At 45.6% G+C, this 20,897-nt stretch overlaps 1 protein-coding gene across 4 annotated transcripts; it reads left to right on the top strand.

The window, feature by feature from the left end:
* The first annotated feature begins 1,079 nt into the window (after positions 1-1,079).
* Positions 1,080-19,722, top strand: SNUPN (snurportin 1). Of its 4 annotated transcripts, none has more exons than XM_043434280.1 (10): positions 1,080-1,539; positions 4,338-4,500; positions 6,050-6,197; positions 8,923-9,081; positions 10,771-10,875; positions 11,109-11,205; positions 13,227-13,324; positions 15,751-15,828; positions 17,368-17,448; positions 19,133-19,722. In XM_043434280.1, exons 2-10 carry the CDS (start codon positions 4,343-4,345, stop codon positions 19,454-19,456), a joined length of 1,248 nt encoding a protein of 415 aa, XP_043290215.1. In that variant the 5' UTR covers positions 1,080-1,539; positions 4,338-4,342; the 3' UTR covers positions 19,457-19,722. The 4 variants fall into 4 exon arrangements, with proteins under 4 accessions (XP_043290215.1, XP_043290218.1, XP_043290217.1 ...); XM_043434282.1 differs by lacking the exon at positions 1,080-1,539 and adding an exon at positions 1,622-1,641; XM_043434281.1 differs by lacking the exon at positions 1,080-1,539 and adding an exon at positions 3,471-3,476.
* Positions 19,723-20,897: the final 1,175 nt, after the last annotated feature.

The raw sequence follows: 20,897 nt of genomic DNA, 5'->3' as shown, positions 1-20,897 counted from the left end.
ACCTTGTGGAGTGCAAGAGGCTACAGTTATGGTATCATTGTTGCAGGTAGAGCATAGTTCCCTTTATGGTAAACTGGCCCCAGATGAGCCCCTGGGCTGAGTGTCATTTAGTTTGTTTTTCAGTGACATGGGAAGTTATTCAGCTTGTGTGAATGATGGACTGGAGCCATTCTCCTGGACCTCAGTGCATGAATTTGTCCATGTCAGTCTATTTTCCTCCAGTGTATAGGGCTTTTATTTTCTGTGACCTCCGTGGTGGTGGGTAGAGAATGGTGGTTCTAAGACACAAAATACTTAATATCCTGGTGTCAAAGTCCGTCTCATAAATCACCTTTTATCTGCCGAGGCACCAAATAACCTAGTGCACAGCCTAATCATTGCCAAGTTAAAGCTCACTTACATGAATTCTAAATTTTTTTTTTACAAAATTGGTCTTCCAGGACCCCTCTGCCCTTCCATCAATCTGACCTCCAAATGGATGGAATCGTGTACATAAAATATGCAACAAATCCACACCTTGGCATTCCTTGGACTCAAAATGTGCCAACACTGTTTCTGTAGTATAGTAATATTCAACTTCCCTGTAAGACAACCATGCCGCAAACTTAAATATTTGGCTCAAAAGCTGTGTGACTTCCACCAAGTTACTTAACCTCTCTGCGCTTCAGTCTGTACTTCCTTGTATTACTGTAAGATTAAATAAGATAATGCATGTGAAACACGGTATCCGCCTCAACGTAAGTATTCAATAAATGGCTATTCACATTTCTATTTTGCATCTCTGCGGTCCTAGTTTACAAAGGCCGCTGTCTAGTTTGATTAACTTTCTAAACCTCAGCTGCTTCCCCCTACCCTTAGCACCAATTCAATCATTCCTTCACCAGTACCTTGCCGTTTGCCGGAGGCAGAAATCAAACCAGGTCCCTACCATTGCCAAGCTCACAGCCGACTAACGGGCTGTAATCAAGGTTTCCAGTGTTCTAAGGAGGAAATGGGGAGGGGACGACTGTGAGACTTAGGGGTCCGCGGGGCGGGTGGGGAGGAGGCAGTCATTCAGGGCAACTTGCGTTGCCTGTATCGGGCACGGGAGTGGGAGCGGACTGCAGCTGGACCCTTAAGGACTGTGAGGATCTTGGGGAGGCGACAGGACACAGGCGCTGGAGGAACTTGAATGCCCGGCCACGAGATCGGAGTTCCTGTTGTTGGCCAAAGAAACCTGGAGGAGCTTGTGCCAAGGAATGAGGCCTCGGTCCACCCAAGTCACCTTGCAGGAGGGTCACAACACAAAAGCAGAAGGAGGACCCCAAATTCGGGCGAACTGGAAAATACACGGCCGTTGCGGGCGGAAGTAATCGCAAACCTGTGACCGAATCGCGGAGTAACTCCCAGGGTTCTCAACGGCTGGAGGAGCCGGAAACTACCCGCGCGAGGTGGGCGGGCCCGGCGGCGGTCAAGGGGGCGTGGCCGGCTCTCTCACGGCAGCTGATTGGTCGGCCCGGCGGTGGTGGAGGCTGCGCGTGAAATCGTCACCTCGGCCTGGTGAGTCCTGAGTTCGAGCTTGGGCCTCACCGGCTCCGGCATTGTCCCTAGGCTCCCGGCGGTGACTCCCTCGGGCCGGCTCCACGCTCCCGGCCTCCCGAGGCATGATCTGGAGGGGCCGAGCGAGGCCGGGGCCTCTCTTTGGGCGGGCTTCCACTCTCAAGTTCCCGGCTGTCGAGCCAGGACCCCTCGGGGATACTTTTGTGGGGGAGGGACGAGTCATGCACCCGGTCCTTAGGGAAAAACAGTGGGGATGTGGTGGGGAGGACTGTCGAGTGGAGCAGGTTGAGGCCCCCGAACTGAAGCCCAGTGGGAGACGCCGGGGAAGCCCAAATCCTGGGCTGGGGGATTCGACGCGGGGGTCCCCGGAGGGGGAGGGAAAGGAGGAAGGAGCCGTGGCGGGTAACACGCGGAGTCTGGAGCTCGGAGGAGAGGCCTGGGCTGGTCGGAAATTGAGAGTTAGAGGATGAATGCAGGTGTTGAGACCGCCAAGTCAAAACCCTTGAGTTATCTCCATTCGAAGAATAGGTTGAAAGAGCAGGAGCTAGCCAAGGACAGCCACAAAGCGTGGTACAGGGGACCGGGCGGGGGTGGGGGGGAGTAGGGTGCCGAGCCGCCCCAGTATACAAGGCATCAATTTTAAGGATTTTATACTTCTTGGCAGAGCATGAGCCCACACCACGATAAGGCATGATGAGGCCTAATAAATGTATTTTTGGTTTGGTCATTACTTCAGTAAACTGAAGTCATAATGAATATTTAAAAAATTTTATTATGGAAGTGTTCAGACTTACACAAAAGTATGGAAAAATACAGAAAATAGCATACAATTTAGAATCCTAAGTACTTACCACCTAGCCTCAACCATGAATGGCCACCCCTAGTTGCATAACATGTATGTGTCAGTATGCCTCAAATCCATACTGATAACTTTTACGTTTTTGGTTTTTTTCCGTTCATGTTTAGTGGGTAAAGTTTCCATTTTGCAAGAGTAGAGAGTTCTGGAAATTGCTTGCACAACAGTGAATGTAATTAACACAACTGGATTGTACACTTAATGATGAAGTGGTAAACTTTTATGTCATGTGTTTTTAACCACACACAAAAGTTCCTTTCAAATTAGAAAAAAAAAAAAAAAACTAGGGAATTCTCTGGCTGTCCAGTGGTTAGGACTTGGTGCTTTCACGGTGGGGTTCCATCCCTGGTTGAGGAACTAAGATCCCACAAACCCTGCAGCAGACATTAAAAAAAAAACAAAACCTAATGCTGTAAATTAAGAAATAAAATCTGAGTTCAAGTGTGCAATGGAAAATAACTCGTTGCCAAGTAGAGGCCCATAGAGTTGTGTTTTTAACTATGGAGGCTCTGAAATGAACCTGTTGGTTTTGATGCTGAGAGTACTGGACCTGGCCTGGGGTGCAGTTAAGCACTAGTGATGCCCTCTGGTTTATATTAGAACTTGAAGGGTTGGGCCAGCCCAGCTGTGTGAGTCAAATTTCTCCCAAATATTCCTGTTTTCTTACAGTCTGAGGCACACTTTTTTTTTTCCTGGCTGTGGCAGCTTGTAGGATCTTAGTTCCCAGACCAGGGACTGAACCCTGGGCAGGGAAAGCACAGAGTCCTAACCTTTGACTACCAGGGAATTCCCTGAGGCACACATTTAATCCTTGGGTTAGCACCTGTGCAGGGCTTCTTGGGTGGCTCAGTAATAAAGAATACACCTGCCAAGCAGGAGACTCGGGTTCCATCCCTGGGTGGGGAAGATCCCCTGGAGCAGGAAGTGGCAACCCACTCCAGTATTCTTGCCTGGGAAATCCCATGGACAGAGGAGCCTGATGGGCTACATACAGTCCATAGGGTTGCAAAGAGTCAGATTTGACTGAGCGACTAAACAGCAACAAGCTTCTGTACTGCCCCATGCTTTCATTCAGGGAAGGGTGAGTGAAGTGTGAAATCTTCTCTTTCCACTCCCATTCTTTAGGGTTGCCCTTGGTAGTCTGTCTCTAGTGTGACATCTACTCTCTGTCTCCTGAACGTGCCACAGTTAGTCCTTTACACTCTTAGGGCAGCTGGTGTTAACTGAACTGGGAGGCCTTCCATATTCTAGTTCTTTTCCAAGTGAGTCCTCCATATGTGGCCTTGAAACCTTGCTTCTGCCTGCCCCAAACAAACACACAAAACAAACTACAGACCAAGAAAGTAACTGCCAGGTTTGGGTTTTTGGCTCCTTGTCTTCCTCCCAAGGCTTCAGAACCAGCACTTTTCCTGGAGCTCGATTTTCTTGATGTGAGTTGGCATTTATTAGAAAACTAAACAGCCCATCAAACTTGCATCTGAAATTACTTTAAATTTTAAATTTTAAAAAAAATTGTCTTAAAAAGACAATTACATTAGTTATTGAAAAGCATTTTTAGAACTATTCAGGGAAAAACTCGATAGTTGATCACATCACTGAATTCCAATGATAGTAAGAAGGAATTAGTGATAAGATCCCTGGTGAATGATGGCAAAGAGCAAAAATTAGATTGAGTCACCAGGTAGATTTGCTTAGTGATTGATGTTGAAGTTTATACACTCAGAACTATCAAAATGATCATTATTAAAATATCTGTGAGGAAAAAAGGTTTTGCTCATATGTAACTCACCCTTTGATTTCCTTTTTTCCCTGATGGAAATAATTGTGATTTTGGATTAAGTGAGGTTTCTTAGGAATGTAGCCATCATGTTACATCATAACTGCCTATACCCAGGAGGTGATACAAAATGAATGAACCATTTTCTTATGTTTTCCTTTGTAGGGAAGATGGAAGAGCTGAGTCAAGCCCTGGCTGGTAGCTTTTCTGTGTCTCAAGATCTGAACAGCACAGCCGCCCCACACCCCCGCCTGTCCCAGTACAAGTCCAAGTACAGTTCCTTGGAGCAGAGTGAGCGGCGGCGCCAGTTACTGGAACTGCAGAAATTGTAAGAGATGTTTTAACTCCTTAGCTTCTCTCTGTAGGCTGGCAGCTGTGAACCACACAGGAGCTCCGGGCTTGTCTCTACAGAACCCCCTTCAAAGTGGACCCTTTGGAGATTGTTCTTGCTCACAAGGTCGGGAGGGATAAATCCTGGCAGAGGTAGACATCCTTGACATCCAGAGCTTGGGAAAAGGTGAGGAAGTAGGGAGAGACTGAAGTTTGAAAGCAAAAGCTCAACTGTCTGGTTAACTTTTTCTTTTCTTTTTTCCTGGCAGCAGTACTGAGCTTTGCAGTTTAAGGACTTATGAAAGTCACGCCCAGACTTCCATTCCCCACATTCCCTGTGTGGCTTCTCCTGCACTCTGACTTCTGGCTTTGGTGTGGGCTTCCTGTCTTCCTTCAGCCCAGATGTTTCTGTGGAGCCCTTGGGAGTTCCAGACAAATAATTCCACAGGGAATCTGAGGAAATGTCTTCCATACACTTCAGTCTCAGTGCCAAGCTGAGCAAACAGGGAAAGAGAGTTTATAGGATAGCGAGTGTTTGAGGCTGGGCTGCTTTGAAGGCGAGGCCTGTCCTTTTATTCTCAGTGCAACACAGGCCTCTTCTGGGTAAGGAATTAAGGATTAGGAGAAACTGTCAACAGCTGCAGTTTCGATGCAGTCTCCATTTTTGCCCACTGCTTCATCGCTAGATGTGTATAGCAGAGATGGTTCCCTGTGGCTTCTGGGTTGCTTGCAGATTACATTCTCAGATCGCTCCTTCCCCATAACCTCCACAGTTAATTAATTGTGATTAATTAGTTTGGAATAGATAATACATTCATATGGTTCAAAATTCACAATACATAAAAGAGTACATGGTGAAAAATCTGTCTTCTAGACATCAAGTTCCTTTCTCTCTCTCACTCTTTTTTTTTGGTCACGCTGAGCGGCTTGCAGGGTCTTAGTTCCCCGACCAGGGATCGAACCTAGGCCCACAGTGGTGAACATGCCAAGTCCTAACCACTGGACTGCCAGGGAATTCCCCACATCATATGGTATACTTGTTACAGCTGATGAATAAATGTTGATACATTATTATTAGATTTCCTTAGCTCTTCTAAGTGGTCTTTTTTGAAAGTTAGGAGAGATGCATTGCTGTTCCTCAGAAAGCCCCAGAAGCTGTCCCTGTCTCAGACTTCTCACTGCATCCCAGTGTTTCCTCCTTGCAGTCCCTGAGAGCCTTCAGACTGATGTCTGCCAGGCAGAGAAGTGTCAGCTCTCTGCATGGAGATGGGTGTCTAGGGTGGAGTGGGAGGGAGTGGGATCAGCCACTGGCAAAACTTGAAAATTCCTTTAAATATTGTACTTTGCTTGTTCCTAGGAAACTCTGAAGAAAGCCGACTGTGCTTAAACTGGGTTTCCTATTTAGGATCTGTGAGGAGGTGGTCACTAGTTAAGGCTTACAAAGGAAATTCTATCATCTCTTACTCCCACCACAATTTCCAAATTGCTCCTGAATTTAGAGACTTTGAATTACATCTGTCATATATGACTTTTTTTTTTCCTCCCAGAAAGCGGCTGGATTATGTGAACCATGCCAGAAGACTGGCTGAAGATGACTGGACGGGGATGGAGAGTGAAGAAGAAGAAGAAAAGAAAGATGATGAGGAAATGGAGGTTGACACTGGCAAGAAGTTACCAAAACGCTATGCTAATCAAGTGAGTGGTCCAGAGAAGATTAGGTGTAGCTGGTCCCGCTCCATTTACTGTGCAATCAGAGCTCTTTACTTAACCATGAACAGAGAGGAAGAGACAGGAAGAATAGGAACTGCATTGAAAGTGCTGATGGGCAGAGCATTTCTGAGATGAAGAGATGGCTTACAGCTCTGTGTGCTGCTGGGTGTCGCTGATGGAGTCTGGATAGTGGGTTTCAGAATCATCACCCCATGCTGTTAGCAAAGGCTTCTGACCTGTTGCCAGAAACCCCTGAGCTATTGATATGCTAGTTGATTCCATTCTTCGCTTTCTCTACTAGTCATTATACAGATGTTTTAGATTAGGCCTGCCCACCCCAGCGCTGTGCCCCACCCCACCTCCCAGGTTAGTAATCTTTCTCAAGTGGTGGACTAATATGCCAGTCTTGGATCTTTACATTCAGGTGGTTGGAGGTTGGAAGTATAGCTGCCCTTGAATACTGGGAACTGCCCAGCACCTCCAGGCTAGCCAGCTGAGGTTGAGACCACTGTAACAGACCACTATATGAGACAACAGACCACTATAGCAAACTTCACTTAGTGCCCTGCTAATTCCAGAGAAGAAACCATTGTGGCTTATGGTGCCATAGGGGAGGCAGGCCTGGAGACTGTCCAGTGCTCTGGGCAACCCAGCTATTGCAGAGGTAGGGCGTGTATCTGAGTGGGGCCAGGGGTCTACCCTGCTACTGCATACTTCTCTCTGTGACCCAAGTGTCTTGTCACCTCAGCCTCCTCTCCTACTTGTAGAATATGGTTCCTGGGTACACACACTCCCATCCTCTTTCTCTGCCTCAAATATAGCACAGATAACATCTTCTGTGACAAAGTACAGTTGAGTTCTGTTGAGCAAGCCTTTGTGGATGCAGAATCTTAGTTCCCTGACCAGGGATCAAACCTGTGCAGTGGAAGCATGAGTCTTAACCACTGGACCACTGGGCAAGTCCCCAGCAAACATTGTTGAAGGCCCTGTTCTTTGTTAAGCTAGGCTATGCTCAGAAAGTAGACATGGGCTGGAAATAGCCCATGCACTCCTAGAGTAAGTGTAGAGTATGTTTTTTTCAGTAAGAAAGTGCTATTAACTTCCAGCAGGGAAGGAAGCAGGGTTTTGAAATCAGGAAAAGGTTAATGAAAGAGAAGACAGCTTTGAATCATGGGTAGGACAGGCAGAGATACAGAGCATTTCAGGGTGTTTCAGGCAGCACAATAAGACTGAACAAGAGGCAGAGGTGGGAGAGGAATATATGATGTGGAGAGGAATATATGATGTGTTCAGGAGGGATGTACAGAGGGTGTGTGCGGATGGAGCAGTATAGGGTTGGGGGAGGTATAGAGCAGAAATATGTACAGCGATTTAGACTCTGGCCTATACTGTGAGGAAGCAGTAAGAATTTTTGAGCCAGGGGCAGAGGTGGGACTTCATGGGGGGACTCCCACATCAGTGTGTAGAAAGGCCTGGAAGAGAGAGACTGTGGTAGGGAGCTAGGTTTGCTAAAAGAGCTGATGGTGAGTTTACTGAGGGCATAAAAGTGTATCTGGCTTTTTTCATTTAGCAAAAGGATTCATGTATGTTGTAGCATGTGTTAGAACTTCATTCCTTTTCAAGTAGTATTCTGTTGTATAGATATACCACATTTGTTTTTCCATCCATCAGTTGGTGGTTTGAATTGTTCCACTTTGGGGCTATTATGAATATTGCTGCTATGTATACTTGTTTACCATGTTTTTGTGAGGACATCCGTTTTCACTTCTCTTGGATATATACCTGGGAGTGGAGTCACTAGGCCATGTGATAACTCTGTGTTTAGCCTTTTGAGGAGCTGCCAGACTATTTTCCAAAGTGATTATACCATTTTACATTCCCACCAAGGATGTGTGAGAGCTCCTTTCTCCGCATATTTGCCAGTACCTGTTATGGTCCAGCGTTTAGAGTATAGCCATCCTAGTGGGTGTGAAGTGCTGTTCCACAGTTTTGATTTGCATTTCCCTAGTGACTAATGACGTTGAGCTTCTTTTCATGTGTTTATTAGCCAGTATCTTTGGAGAAATGTCTGTTCAAATTCTTTGCCCATATAAAAGTGGAATTATTTGTCTTCTGTTATTGAGTTGTAAGAGTTCTTTATAAGTTCTCTATGAGATACGTGATTTGCAAATATTTTCCATTATGTGGGTTGTCTTCACTTTCTTCATGATGTTTTTGGCAGCACAGAAGTTGTCCAGCTTGATGTAGTCTGAATTTATCTTTTGTTTCCTCATTTGTGCTTTTGATGTTGTATTACTACTGTTGTTTAAGGGATTGTTGATTATGCCTTGGGTTTAAGATTGATTAACGTAGAGGGAGGTGATGATATTATTAATAGGGCACAGAATGCAGAAGGGGAAGGGTGGGTGTTTCAGGGATGGGAAGTACTTGGGGTACAGAAGGCAGTGAATTCTGTTTTGCATATGCTGAGTTTAAGGTACAGAGAGGACCAGCAGAGAAAGAGATACCAAGTAGACAGCTGGAAATACGAAATTGGAGCAAAGGAAAGAAGTATGGAGATGAAAAAGAAGAGAATTAGGAGGCATCTTCTTTGGAATGACAAGTAAAGCTACAGAAGTAGATGAGATCCACCCCTAACGGGGGACAGCATCTAAGAGAAAAGAAAAGGGGGACCTAAAACAGCCCCCTGAAGATTATTTACATGTTTTAGGGGCATGTATGGAGGACTGTTTGGAGGAGAAACAGAAAAGTCGTGTGTCATGGAGCCAAGGGAGCATGTGTCAAGGAGGAGAATATGACTGGCAGCATCACACCAGGAGTGGAGGAAGGAGGGGGAGATGAGGGAATAGACATGCTCGGCTGCAGGGAGGTAAGGCACATCTGGGGGGTAGCAAATCTGGACTGAGGGTGTCAGAGTGGGTGGGAAGGCAGCGGCAGGAAATATGAAGTATTAATAGTTAGAGAAAGTGGAAGAGCTTAATAGAAATGTAGAGTATAAAGGTTTCACTTTTGCCTTGGATTTGAGGATTAGCGGTTGTGTATTTTGTGGCCTACGGGGAAGGAGAGTTGGGAGAGACGGTAGATTCAATGGGAGGGATTACCTGATAGGCCAAAGTCTTGGTATCAGTGGGAGGGACCAGTGATGAAGGGAAGAGCAGATCTTCTCAAATTCCTTTTACCACAGCCTTTTTTTTCTTTTTTAAGGTAGATTTCCTAACATCTTTTAGTGTAGTGTTTGGGTCAGTAGTTTGGGACTTGATCTAGTTTAGAGTATCTCAAGGTAAAGGATTTTATTCATCTGTGAGGTATAACCCCTAGAACATAATGGTGTGATAAAGGTAGGTGGGTGGACAAAGGAAGGAAGGAAAGAGGGTCAAATCCTCCAGTATAGGAAGTGAGGTAGTAAGAATATATAAGGATGCAGATAAGGAAGGTGAGAAGTTCAGGGTGAACAGGAGATGAGTTGATTACTAAGAGCTAGTGAGGTGGAGGTCCCACTGTCACTGTTTTCTGTTCTCATTCTTTTACATGTATTTTCATTATAATATATACATGAAGTGAAAGTGTTAGTCACTCACTTGTGTCAAACTCTTTGCAACCCCATGGACTGTAGCCCGCCAGGCTCCTCTGTCAGTGGAATTCTCCAGGCAAGAATACTGGAGCAGGTTGCCATTTCCTGTTCCAGGGGATCTTTCTGACCCGAGAATTGAACCTGGGTCTCCTGCCTTGCAGCAGATTCTTTACCATCTGAGCCACCAGGGAAGCCATATATATACATATACATATACATATACACATGTATACACATATATATGTATATATACATATATACGTATATATACATATACAGACATATATGTACATATATACATATACGTATATATACATATACAGACATATATTACATATATACATATCCGTATATATACATATATATACACGTATATATGTACATATACATACATGTACATATATACATATGTGTATATATATATAATTCTTTTCTTCTTAATATTTATTTATTTGCTGCATTGAGTTCTTAGTTGTGGCAGGCAGGATCTTTCGTTGCAGCTTGTGGGATCTTCCCTAACGAGGGATTGAACCTGGACCTCCTGCATTGGGAAGGAGAAGTCTTAGCCACTGAACCACCAGGGAAGTCCCAGGACATAAATTCTTTGTCACTGTAAACACAGGAGCAGCACAGCCCTGTTGACTGTTTTTTGTTTTTTTTTTTAATTTGTGGAAAATTGCTTTACAGTGTTGTATTGGTTTCTGCCATACAACAACTCGAATCCTCATCATTTATATCTCCCCTCTCTCTTGAGCCTCCCTCCTACCCCCATTCCACGCCTTTAGATCATCACAGAGCAGCAGGTTGGGCTCCCTGTGTTAAATATTAATGGCAACTTCCCACCAGCTATTTGTTTTACACATGATAATGTATGTATGTCAGTGCTGTCTCTCAATTCATCCCATCTTCACCTTTCCCTGTTCTGTCCACAAATCCACTCGGATCATCAGCCTTGTTCACTTTTAACACCATTTTTTGTGTTCCCAGTTAATGCTCTCAGAGTGGTTAATTGACGTCCCTTCAGATTTGGGGCAGGAATGGATTGTGGTCGTGTGCCCTGTTGGAAAAAGAGCCCTTATCGTGGCTTCCCAGGTGAGTAGCCACTCCCATGCCCGTGCCAGCATGCCCAGCCTGCAACTTGAGGGCTTCTCTGCACGCTCTGTTTTCCTTATCTGTCAGGCAGCTGTGCCTGCCCAGGGATTGAAACACTGTGCTGCGGGAGGGATTTGGTGAGAGCCATCCTTGGACTAATGGCACCCGTGCAGAATGTGGAAGCAAAAGGAGGAGGAGACCTTGATGCCTGATGTAACTGTCTCTCCCCACAGGGTTCTACCAGTGCCTACACCAAGAGCGGCTACTGTGTCAACAGGTTTTCTTCCCTTCTGCCAGGAGGCAACAGGCGAAACTCAACAACAGCGAAAGGTGCCCACATAACGTTGTCTGTTTATTAAGTTTTATAATCAGTAAGAGACAGTGCTTGGTTACTTGCTTAGTTGTTTTAAAGACCCACTTTGAAAGAACACCTTTGGAACTGCACAAAGATACTGTCCTGCCCACTGGGCTCTCCTTCAAGGTCAGGCCTCCTCAGTTGCAGAATAGTTGCCACTTATGAGGCCTGCTGAATTAAACCCCTGAATTAAAGTCAGCGCACCTTTCCCATGGATTTCCGTCACAAGGTTACAGGTGCGGTTTTCTGGGGAGAGGTCCCTCAGAAGACCAAGTGTAACATACAGTAAGCTGTTGCCGGGGGCTTCCTGCCAAATGCCCTTATCTCCTTTATCTTTGTCCTCACCTTAGCTTCTCCCTCCCACCTGGGGCCAGCCGAGGAGACTAAAGGTTAAATAACTTGCCCGCGGTCATTCAGCGAGGAGTTGGCAGAGCTGGGCCTACACAGTTCTCTTGTCTCTAAGCTCCCTTGGTGCTTCCTGCTGTCCTCTGTCCTGAGCCCCGACCCCGCCATTGTTTTTTTTCACTCTGGCCTGAAATGGGCCCTCCCCTGCCCCCTGCCCTGCTATTTTAGTCCTCTGATCCCACCAGACTGTTCATATCCTATCTGTTCGTGAAGCATTTCCTGCTATTCAGTCCCCTTTTCCTGGAACTCTCATTTCTTTTAGTTTGTGCTATACAGTGCAGCTCTTGGTTTTTTCCTCTTCAATCACCTTATCTCAACTGGATTGTAACTTCCCTAAAGGCAGGGATGACTTACAGTCAATACTCCCCACAGAACTCAGTGCCTATGATAGAAACTCAAAAGTAACTGTCAACTAAAATGGAAGATTCAGTTCAGTTCAGTCGCTCAGTCGTGTCCGACTCTTTGCGACCCCATGAACCGCAGCACGCGAGGCCTCCCTTCCATCACCAACTCCTGGAGTCTACTCAAACCCATGTCCATCGAGTCAGTGATTCCATCCAACCATCTCATCCTCTGTCATCCCTTTCTCCTGCCCTCAGTCTTTCCCAGCATCACGGTCTTTTCAAATGAGTCAGCTCTTCGCATCAGGTGGCCAAAATATTGGAGTTTCAGCTTCAACATCAGTCCTTCCAATGAACACTCAGGACTGATCTTTAGGTTAGACTGGTTAGATCTCCTTGCAGTCCAAGGGACTCTTAAAAGTCTTCTCCAACACCACAGTTCAAAAGCATCAATTCTTTGGTGCTCAGCTTTCTTTATAGTCCAACTCTCACATCCATACATGACCACTGGAAAAACCATAGCCTTGACTAGACGGACCTTTGTTGGCAAAGTAATGTCTCTGCTTTTTAATATGCTATCTAGGTTGGTCATAACTTTCCTTCCAAGGAGTAAGGCTCTTTTAATTTCATGGCTGCAATCACCATCTGCAGTGATTTTGCAGCCCAGAAAAATAAAGTCAGCCACTGTTTACACTGTTTCCCCATCTATTTCCCATGAAGTGATGGGACCAGATGCCATGATCTTAGTTTTCTGAATGTTGAGCTTTAAGCCAACTTTTTCACTCTCCTCTTTCACTTTCATCAAGAGGCTCTTTAGTTCTTCTTCACTTTCTGCCATAAGGGTGGTGTCATCTGCATATCTGAGGCTATTGATATTTCTCCCGGCAATGTTGATTCCAGCTTGTGCTTCCTCCAGCCCAGCGTTTCTCATGATGTACTCTGCATAGAAGTTAAATAAGCAAGGTGACATTACTTGCTTTCAAGCTTGAGCTTCTCTTAAACCTTATCTAAAGGTTCAGAGTTCACATGTGGCACGGCCTTGACCCCTCTTGTACTGTCACACCTCAGGCCACCTTTGGGCTATACCAGACAGCCAGAAAAGGCTGTGAAGAACTTTGTCCCTTAGTGCTGGTGCTTGCTGTGATCACTGAGGGTTGTTGGATGCAGTTCCCAAGCCCTGAAGATGGGGCTCCCTCGATTATGGTGGAGGGAGCCCTGATGGGTACCCTGTACTGACTTTCTGCCCGCAGACTACACCATTCTGGACTGCATTTACAATGAGGTGAACCAGACATATTACGTTCTGGATGTGATGTGCTGGCGGGGACACCCGTTTTATGACTGCCAGGTAAGGACTGATGCTCTCCTCATGTCTTCTCCTGCTTTCTCCTCCCTTCCCAGGAAAGTGGCTCAGCATGTGGGTTTAGTCCGTGACCAGCTTCTTGATGTTTACAGGATGTGGTATATCAAGAACATCATCTAATGTTCCTTGCATCTTTGAGTGTGTTTAAATTAGCTTCATTTCTAAAAAGAGGTAGGAGGAACTAAGGGAAGCATCACCATTCTCGAGGGGAGGAAAGAGAAGCAGAGTGGAGGGATAGGCTGGGACTTCGTGGAAGCTGTAGCCCTCCCCTCTCTCCAGAGTGGGAGGCTTGCTGGCAGGGAAGACTGTGGGTGGAGGGGATGCTGCCTAGTGCAGGCGGCACCAGGAAGAGAAGGTGGAATGTTAAGCACCATCAGATAGACTTCTGCCACCTCCACTCCTTACCAGCCACATCCTGACCCTGAATGTCAGAGCCTCCTTAGTATGACTATAAGGGCATGAACCCCTGAGGGGCTAGCTCTGGAAGCAGGTTTTCCAAGTGAGGAAATACACCCCCCCCCCAATATTCTCCCCTCAAGTTTCACCTTCCCACAACATTTTTCTCAGATTGGTGATACTTACAAGTGACAAGCAGTCATCAAGAGAGAGGCCAGGTCACCCCGCAGGGTCCATCTCTACTCCCGTGCTCCCCCAACCTTGTCCTGGTTTTATTTGTTGTTGTTTAGTCACCAGGTCATGTCCAGCTCTTTGCAACCCCATGGACTGTAGCCCACCAGGCTGCTTTGGAATTTTCCAAGCAAGCACACTGGAGTGGGTTGCCATTTCCTACTCCAGGGTACCTTCCCAACTCAGGGATCGTACCCACATCTCCTGCATTGGCAGGTGGCTTCTTCACCACTGAGCCACCTGGCAAGCTCTGTCCAGTTTTATAGTAGTGGGTTTTTAATGCTCCCTCTCAATTGTTAATAGTTTATCATTGTAGTTAACAATGTGTGGCCTTAGAAGGTTGTTCAAAATGCAAATTCTTCAACCTGTTGAATCAGAAACTATGGGGATGGGGCTTATGTTTTAACAAGCCTCCAAGTGATCCTCACAGAGGCCCAAGCATTCGAATCACAGGTTATCACCATAGGCTGCTTCTTTCCATAGCCATTACCCCAGCCTAGGTTTCCAAATCATGCCAGATGGTGGTAGTTCAGAATTTTAACATGCATCTAATTCAAAAAATAATAGCCAAGACCTGTATCGCTAAGCACTTTGTGAGCATGATCTCACTGAATCCCTTACAACGACTCTAAAAGATAAGTATGTACTATTGTTTTTACCCCTGACTGTTTAGATATGAAAACTGAGAGCTGCAGATGTTAACTACCTTGCCCAAACGCAGAGCCAAGCCCCAAACTCAGAATTCACAAATTCAGTCCAGAACCTATTTTTCTTTAATTCTGTTGAAGGGTATTTCGTAACATACATTCACAATCTACAAATTTGGTAACTAAAGCCACCTATATTTTGATAATATGAAGAAAAAAGACTGTGGTTTTTTTTTTGTTTGTTTTTTTGGGGGGGGTTGAAAATTTGAAAAGAAAAAGAAAAGCCCCTAAATATCAACAGAAGGATATGTATCAGAAGTAGTAGTTTATGAGAAGTTACAACTACAAAGTAGTTCCTAACTCTCAGGTAAAGTTAGACAAAAGTTAATACAATGTGCTTTGGAGTTGTAGAGTCCTGGTCCTGTGGTAATGTTGTGTGCGCCTGGGTGAGTGATGTAATCTCTCTCAGCCTGAGTCATCACCTGTAAGATGGAGATAGTAATAATGCAGTTTGGAGAGGATGGTTGATGATTAATACGATTATGTGCATAAGGTCCTTAGCATAGAGCCTGAAACACAGTAGGCTTCAGTGATAAATGTTGGCATTACTACTATTAACAATCCTATTGGATTTAAGGAAAATATATCCAAAGATTTTATGATATCTTCCTGACCTTATAGCAGTGTTTTAACAGAATTGAGGGTAATGAGAGGAGGGCTTATGTTTTCATCAATCAGGTGACTATTTTTTTCACAGTTTTATTGAAGTGTAACTGACATACAGCACTGTGTAAGTTTAAGGTGTACAGCACAATGATTTGATTTACATACATGGTACAGTAAGTTAACACCCATCATCTCATATAGATACCAAAAAAAAGAAAGAAATAGTTTTTCCTTGCCTTGAGAACTGTTAGGATCAACAACTTGCAACAGCTATCATATATACCAGACGGCAAAGTTAACCATAGTCATCGTGTTGTACTTTCAATGTCTAGTACTTATTTATCTTACAACTGGACATTTGTGCCTTTTGACCATCAAGCAATTTTTAGAATGGAGTGTTTTTGTTCATAAAACAATATTTTGTTCATGAAACAGTGAGCCTTATTTCATCTTTCCCTGTCTCTTTGGCAGACTGATTTCCGATTCTACTGGATGCATTCAAAGTTACCAGAGGAAGAAGGACTGGGAGAGAAAACCAAGCTCAATCCAGTAAGGCCTGGTGTTAGGACTGCAGAGTTCTTTCTGGGGATCAGTTTGGATTGCTCTGTTGTCTGAATTCAATCATTATGGATAAAATTATCTTTATTTTTTCTTTTTGAGGCAGCATGGCATAGTGGGAAAAGTATGCACTCAATAGTCATCCAGATTCCAGTTTTGGCTTTTAACAATTACTTGGTTAAGTTAATATCTTCACTTGGCTTTAATTTCTTTATCTGTTTAATAGGGTTAATAACACCTACCTTACAGAGCTGTTCTGTGAACCAAATGATATAAATGTGCATGTCTTTCTAGCATAATACTTAGGGTGAGCACTCAATGAATAGTGGTTGATAGAAAATGCTAATAACTTCTTTTATTAATAATGCTATATAGAATGCTAGTATGGTGGTTCTCAAACTGTAGCTTGCATCCATAGCCACTGGAGGCTTGTTGAAATTCAAGCTCCTGGGCTTTACCCCCAGAGTTTCTGATTCAGTAGGTCTGAGGTAAAGCCTGAGAGTTTGCATTTCTAACAAGTTCCCCAGTGAAATTGGTACTGCTGGCTCATGAACCACACTTTGAGAACCCCTGCTTTTGTATCTGAACTAAGAGTGACCTCATCTAGTGAGTTCCCTCTCTTTATAGATGAGGATGCAGGTGCAGAGAGAGGGCGCTGCCTTCCCCAAGGTCCCACAGTCCAGGATGATAGCCCAAGTGTCTTTGCTATTTGCTCAGTGATTAAACACAGGATGGCTATTTTCATTGCATTTTATTTGTTAAGCTCTGTAGACTGGCATTTGCTTGGGTTGCTTACAGCATTTTTAAAGGCAACTAGATAACCAATTACAGGACAGTAAATGGAGCCAGTACTTCTAGTGACGTTATCAATAAGGTCCAAGAAGAACATGGGTGCTGCTTCCTCTGAGATGCTGTTCTGTATGCTCTACCTGTACTGTCTCACTGTGTCTGCATGATAAGCTTATGCAGTGGATGCTTTTATTATCCCTTTTTATAGACAGGAAAATGGAGGCATATGGAGATTAAATGATTGACAGAGGTGCCCTTCAGACCCGAGCAATCTGACTGAGAGCTTGTCATAATCCTCATCACTTTGTTATGTTGCTTTAGTATAAAAATTTTTGCTGTTGTGGCATTTCACCAGCCCTTTGTTTGGGGCAGCTGTCATAGGGTTGGGAGAATAACAGAGTCCCCACGCCTAGTACAGGGTGGTGGTTCACAGTCTTGATCATATGTTAAAATCAACAGGAGAACTTAAAACACAAAAATGCTTGGGTCCCACCCCAGAGCAGTTCAGTCAGAATTTCAGGGTGAGGCCTGGGCATCAGTAATTTTTAAGAGTTTCCCAGATGGTTCTCCTGTAAAAAACAAGGTTGAGAATTCTATGCCTAGTAATTAGAGGACAGGTAGAGGGGGGCGGTTAGGGTGAGACTAAAAATTTTCTTCTTTGATTCATTATTAGCTCTTCAACTGCTGGAACCAGTATTGTTTGTAACCTATACTCATTATTTGTTCTAATTCATGTTTCAGTTTAAATTTGTGGGACTGAAGAACTTCCCTTGTACCCCTGAGAGCCTGTGTAAAGTGCTGTCTATGGACTTCCCTTTTGAGGTAACAAAACCATTGTCTTTATTGCTCTGACGTGATGGTGGGACACAGGGAAACTTGGCTACCTGGAGTCTTAAGAGTGCCTCTGACTTTGCTGTGTCAGAGCATCAGAAAAAGGGCTGAAAGCTGGCTCGTGGGAAAGGATGTGCTCATGACCCTTCAGAGTCAGATAAGTCAGAAGGCCAGAGCTGGAAGGGCCCTGAAAGGAAAGCTCATCTCACTCCCTCATTTTACAGATGGAGAAACTGAGGCCCAGAGAGAGGTGAGGGTTCCATTCCTGGGTCCTTGTGTCCTCTGCTACAAGCGTGAGAATCAGCCCCATGTTTGACTGCCACGGCTGATTATGCTGTAAAGGCGCTTCTGTGGCCAACAGACTGCAGGGCTTTGAACTCCTAACCCTTCCTTCCTCCCACCAGCAGATGGTCCCCAGGGACGGCAGTGCATGCTGAGCAGTGGCAGGGCAGCAGGGTGACTAACTTGTCCCCGGTTGCCCAGGACTTCCCGGGTTCTAGTGCTCAACGCAAAGTCTCAGGTCCCCAGGGTCTGCTCAGCCCGGGGCAGCCTTTTGTCCTCCTCAGAATGTGCCAGTACCCTCTCCATAGACTTCCTTTGACCATCGTACCCTTTAAAATTCTGCCTCGTCACCCACAAGTATTTGCTTGAACTGAATATAATTTTGCTAAAAGGACCATAGCTTCCCGAATAAGGAAATAGTGAAGGCTGAGCTGCCTTCATTTCTGGGAGTCAATTAAGAAGGTGGTAAGAACACCATCTTTATTTATAACCCTTATGCCCCAGTGACAATAAATGCTTTTTAGAGATGAGTCACTGAATCACAGAAAAGAAAATATGGGACTGTGGGAGGTCTTCCCGTTGAGAAAAACTGAGTTTCCCAGAACGTAGCTCTCAAACAATTTAGGGGGAGGTTCAGGCAGCCAGAAATGCTGGCTGCTTGGCCGGCTGCTTCCCTTGCACTCAGCAGTCAGGCATCTTGGAGGGGCTTGTCCAGTTTCCCCGCTTTGTTCCCTGTGTGGAGCACATCCCCCACTACTGGGACCTCCAGGTGGTAGGAAGTACATGGAATCAGAGGAGAGAAGACCTGGGCTCAGGGTGGATTGCTACTTCATCCTCAGTGTGTTTGGGGGAGGCCCCAGAACTCCCGGAGCCGGAGCAGCCCCAGCTCTCAGACACTTTCATGGTGGGTTAGAGAGTGAAATGGGGCTTTCCTGGTGGCTCAGATGGTAAAGAATCTCCCTGCAGTGCAGGAGACAGATTCCATCCCTGGGTCTGGAAGATCCCTTGGAGAAGGGAATGGCTACCCACTCCAGTATTCTTGCCTGGAACATTCCATGGACAGAGGAGCCTGGTGGGCTATAGTCCATAGGGTCACAAAGAGTCGGACACAACTGAGTGACTAACACATACTTGAAGAGGGTGAAATAGTGGGTAGGAAAGCACCCTGTAAATGGGAAAGTACTTTGTATGTATGTTTTTATATATTAAAATTTCATTTTCTAGGCCATTTCTTCATTTAGAGAAATGCATGTGTGAGAAATGAGGACGGTCTTTCATCTGGCAGTGACCCAGGAAAAAAGAATTGGACCATAGGAATTGTCACACTGTACATAGCTCTCCTGGAGACGTGGGCCCCAGAATCCCTTCTCATCCCAAGTTTCCTCTCTCGTAGGTGGATGGGCTTCTCTTCTACCACAAGCAGGCCCACTACAGCCCCGGAAGCACTCCTCTGGTGGGCTGGCTGCGCCCCTACATGGTGTCAGATGTTCTTGGCGTAGCTGTGCCAACCGGCCCACTGACCACCAAGCCAGAATACGCTGGCTACCAGCTCCAGCAGATTATTGAGCACAAGAAGAGCCAGAAGGAGGGCATAATGGGGAAGCTCACACCCAGGGCCTCTGAGAATGGATGCTATGAGTTGGAGCACCTGTCTACCCCCAAGCTGAAGAGCCCTCCCCAGAGCCCCAACCACCCGGAGAGCCTCATGGAGAACTAGGCAGGGCAGCCTCCTCTGGGAGGCACAGGATGGTGGCTGGTCTCAGAGGAGGGCTGGGGAGGTGGCCGGTGACAAGAACAAAGTGCCTTCATTTTAAGGCAGACCTTCCAAAGCCATTCCAGCTGGAAAGAGCTTGTCTCCTATCTGAAATGCTGGCTTTAACAGTAGGGGAAGGTTCCCACATTGGGTGGTCTTCGGATTTGAGCAGCAACTCCTGTGAAAATGTATCACAGATCCACAGTGTAAATATATGTCATTCTTAAGAAGTTATTTGTGGTTCTTAAACTTTAGACTGTCAGGAATCTCCCCCACCTCCACTCCTTCAGGCTACTTAAACCATGACTGTTCAAGTGTTGGCCCATTTCACTCTGTTTAGCACTTAAGCATTCTGCTGAGTTTCTGGTTGCTGCTGTTGGTAACGTCATTTTCTAAAAGGTCTTACCAGGAACTGCAGTTCTTGGTATTTGAATATGTTCCCTCTTCTGAGAAGACAAGTGTGATTTTCTCTGGTTTCGACACAGCCAGAGATAAAATGCAAATAGAGTTCATTCACTGCTTCCACCAACATTTGAACATCTTCCAGAAAATAAGCCTTGTGTTAGGTCCAGGGGTGTAGAGTGGGTTATGGTGTGGAACAGGATTTCATCCCTGCCCTTGAGCTCAGGATCCAGTGAGGAAATAAACCCACCAGCATCTAGATAGTGGGATGGTGGCTTTAGTGCAGAAAGGGGGCAGGAGAGATTGGGAGGAGCAGAGGGAGGTTTCAGAGCTGGGCTGAGACTCAGAGGAGGGACAGAAATGTGCTCTGTGGACAAGGAAGGGGGAGTTTCTCACAGAAGCAGGAGTTTATGCAGTTGCACCCCTCAAGAGCTGAGCAGGACTTGCTCTGGGGCCTGAAGTTGGTTCAGCATGGCTCAAGGTTAAAGAGGGGCTGGGAGGCTGTGGTAAAGGAGGCTGGAAAGAGATGGGCCTGACCGTAAGTGGCCTGTGTGTTTAAGGTGTGTTATACAGAGGTTTGGGGTTTTATATCATGGATGAAAGGGAACTGATGAAGCGCTTTGAGCAGGCAGGATCCACTTAGATTTGTGGACGGGAGCTCTGTGGCAGCTGTGGGGGTGGAAGGTGGCCTCTAACACCAACCAGTTAGATTCTGCTCTTTGTTCAGGAAATGTGTCCCATTTCCCATGGCCTCAATCTGCTCCCCATACTGCTTTCCACTTTTCTAGGACTTCTCTTAGTAGAAAAAAGGTCTTCACTATTCCACTCCAGTGTACTAGTATCCTGTGGAGAAAATTTCAGAAGGATCCAGGTCAGATCTTGTCTGACATGCAGTTGTTTCTTTGTGTTGGTCAGTTCTGGGAACGGATCCGGGCAGAAGCTGTGGTTAAGCAGAGCCTAATTACACAAATTCAGCACCCCACTGGAACTAGCCTCAGTGTTG

The sequence above is a fragment of the Cervus canadensis genome, chromosome 17 (genome assembly GCF_019320065.1).
Source record: "Cervus canadensis isolate Bull #8, Minnesota chromosome 17, ASM1932006v1, whole genome shotgun sequence".
Classification (NCBI taxonomy): Eukaryota; Metazoa; Chordata; class Mammalia; order Artiodactyla; family Cervidae; genus Cervus; species Cervus canadensis.
The sequence above is the reverse complement of the archived record's forward strand: the minus strand, read 5'-3'. Positions and strand labels throughout refer to the sequence as shown.

What these genes read in the sequence shown, in the direction of transcription:
- SNUPN (XM_043434280.1), top strand. Translation starts at nt 4,343, where the DNA reads ATGGAAGAGCTGAGTCAAGCCCTGGCTGGTAGCTTTTCTGTGTCTCAA. An exon ending in CAAAACGCTATGCTAATCAA is followed by an intron (nt 6,198 to 8,922) that starts GTGAGTGGTCCA and finishes TACATGTTTTAG; the next exon opens with GGGCATGTATGGAGGACTGT. An exon ending in CTATGGACTTCCCTTTTGAG is followed by an intron (nt 17,449 to 19,132) that starts GTAACAAAACCA and finishes CCTCTCTCGTAG; the next exon opens with GTGGATGGGCTTCTCTTCTA.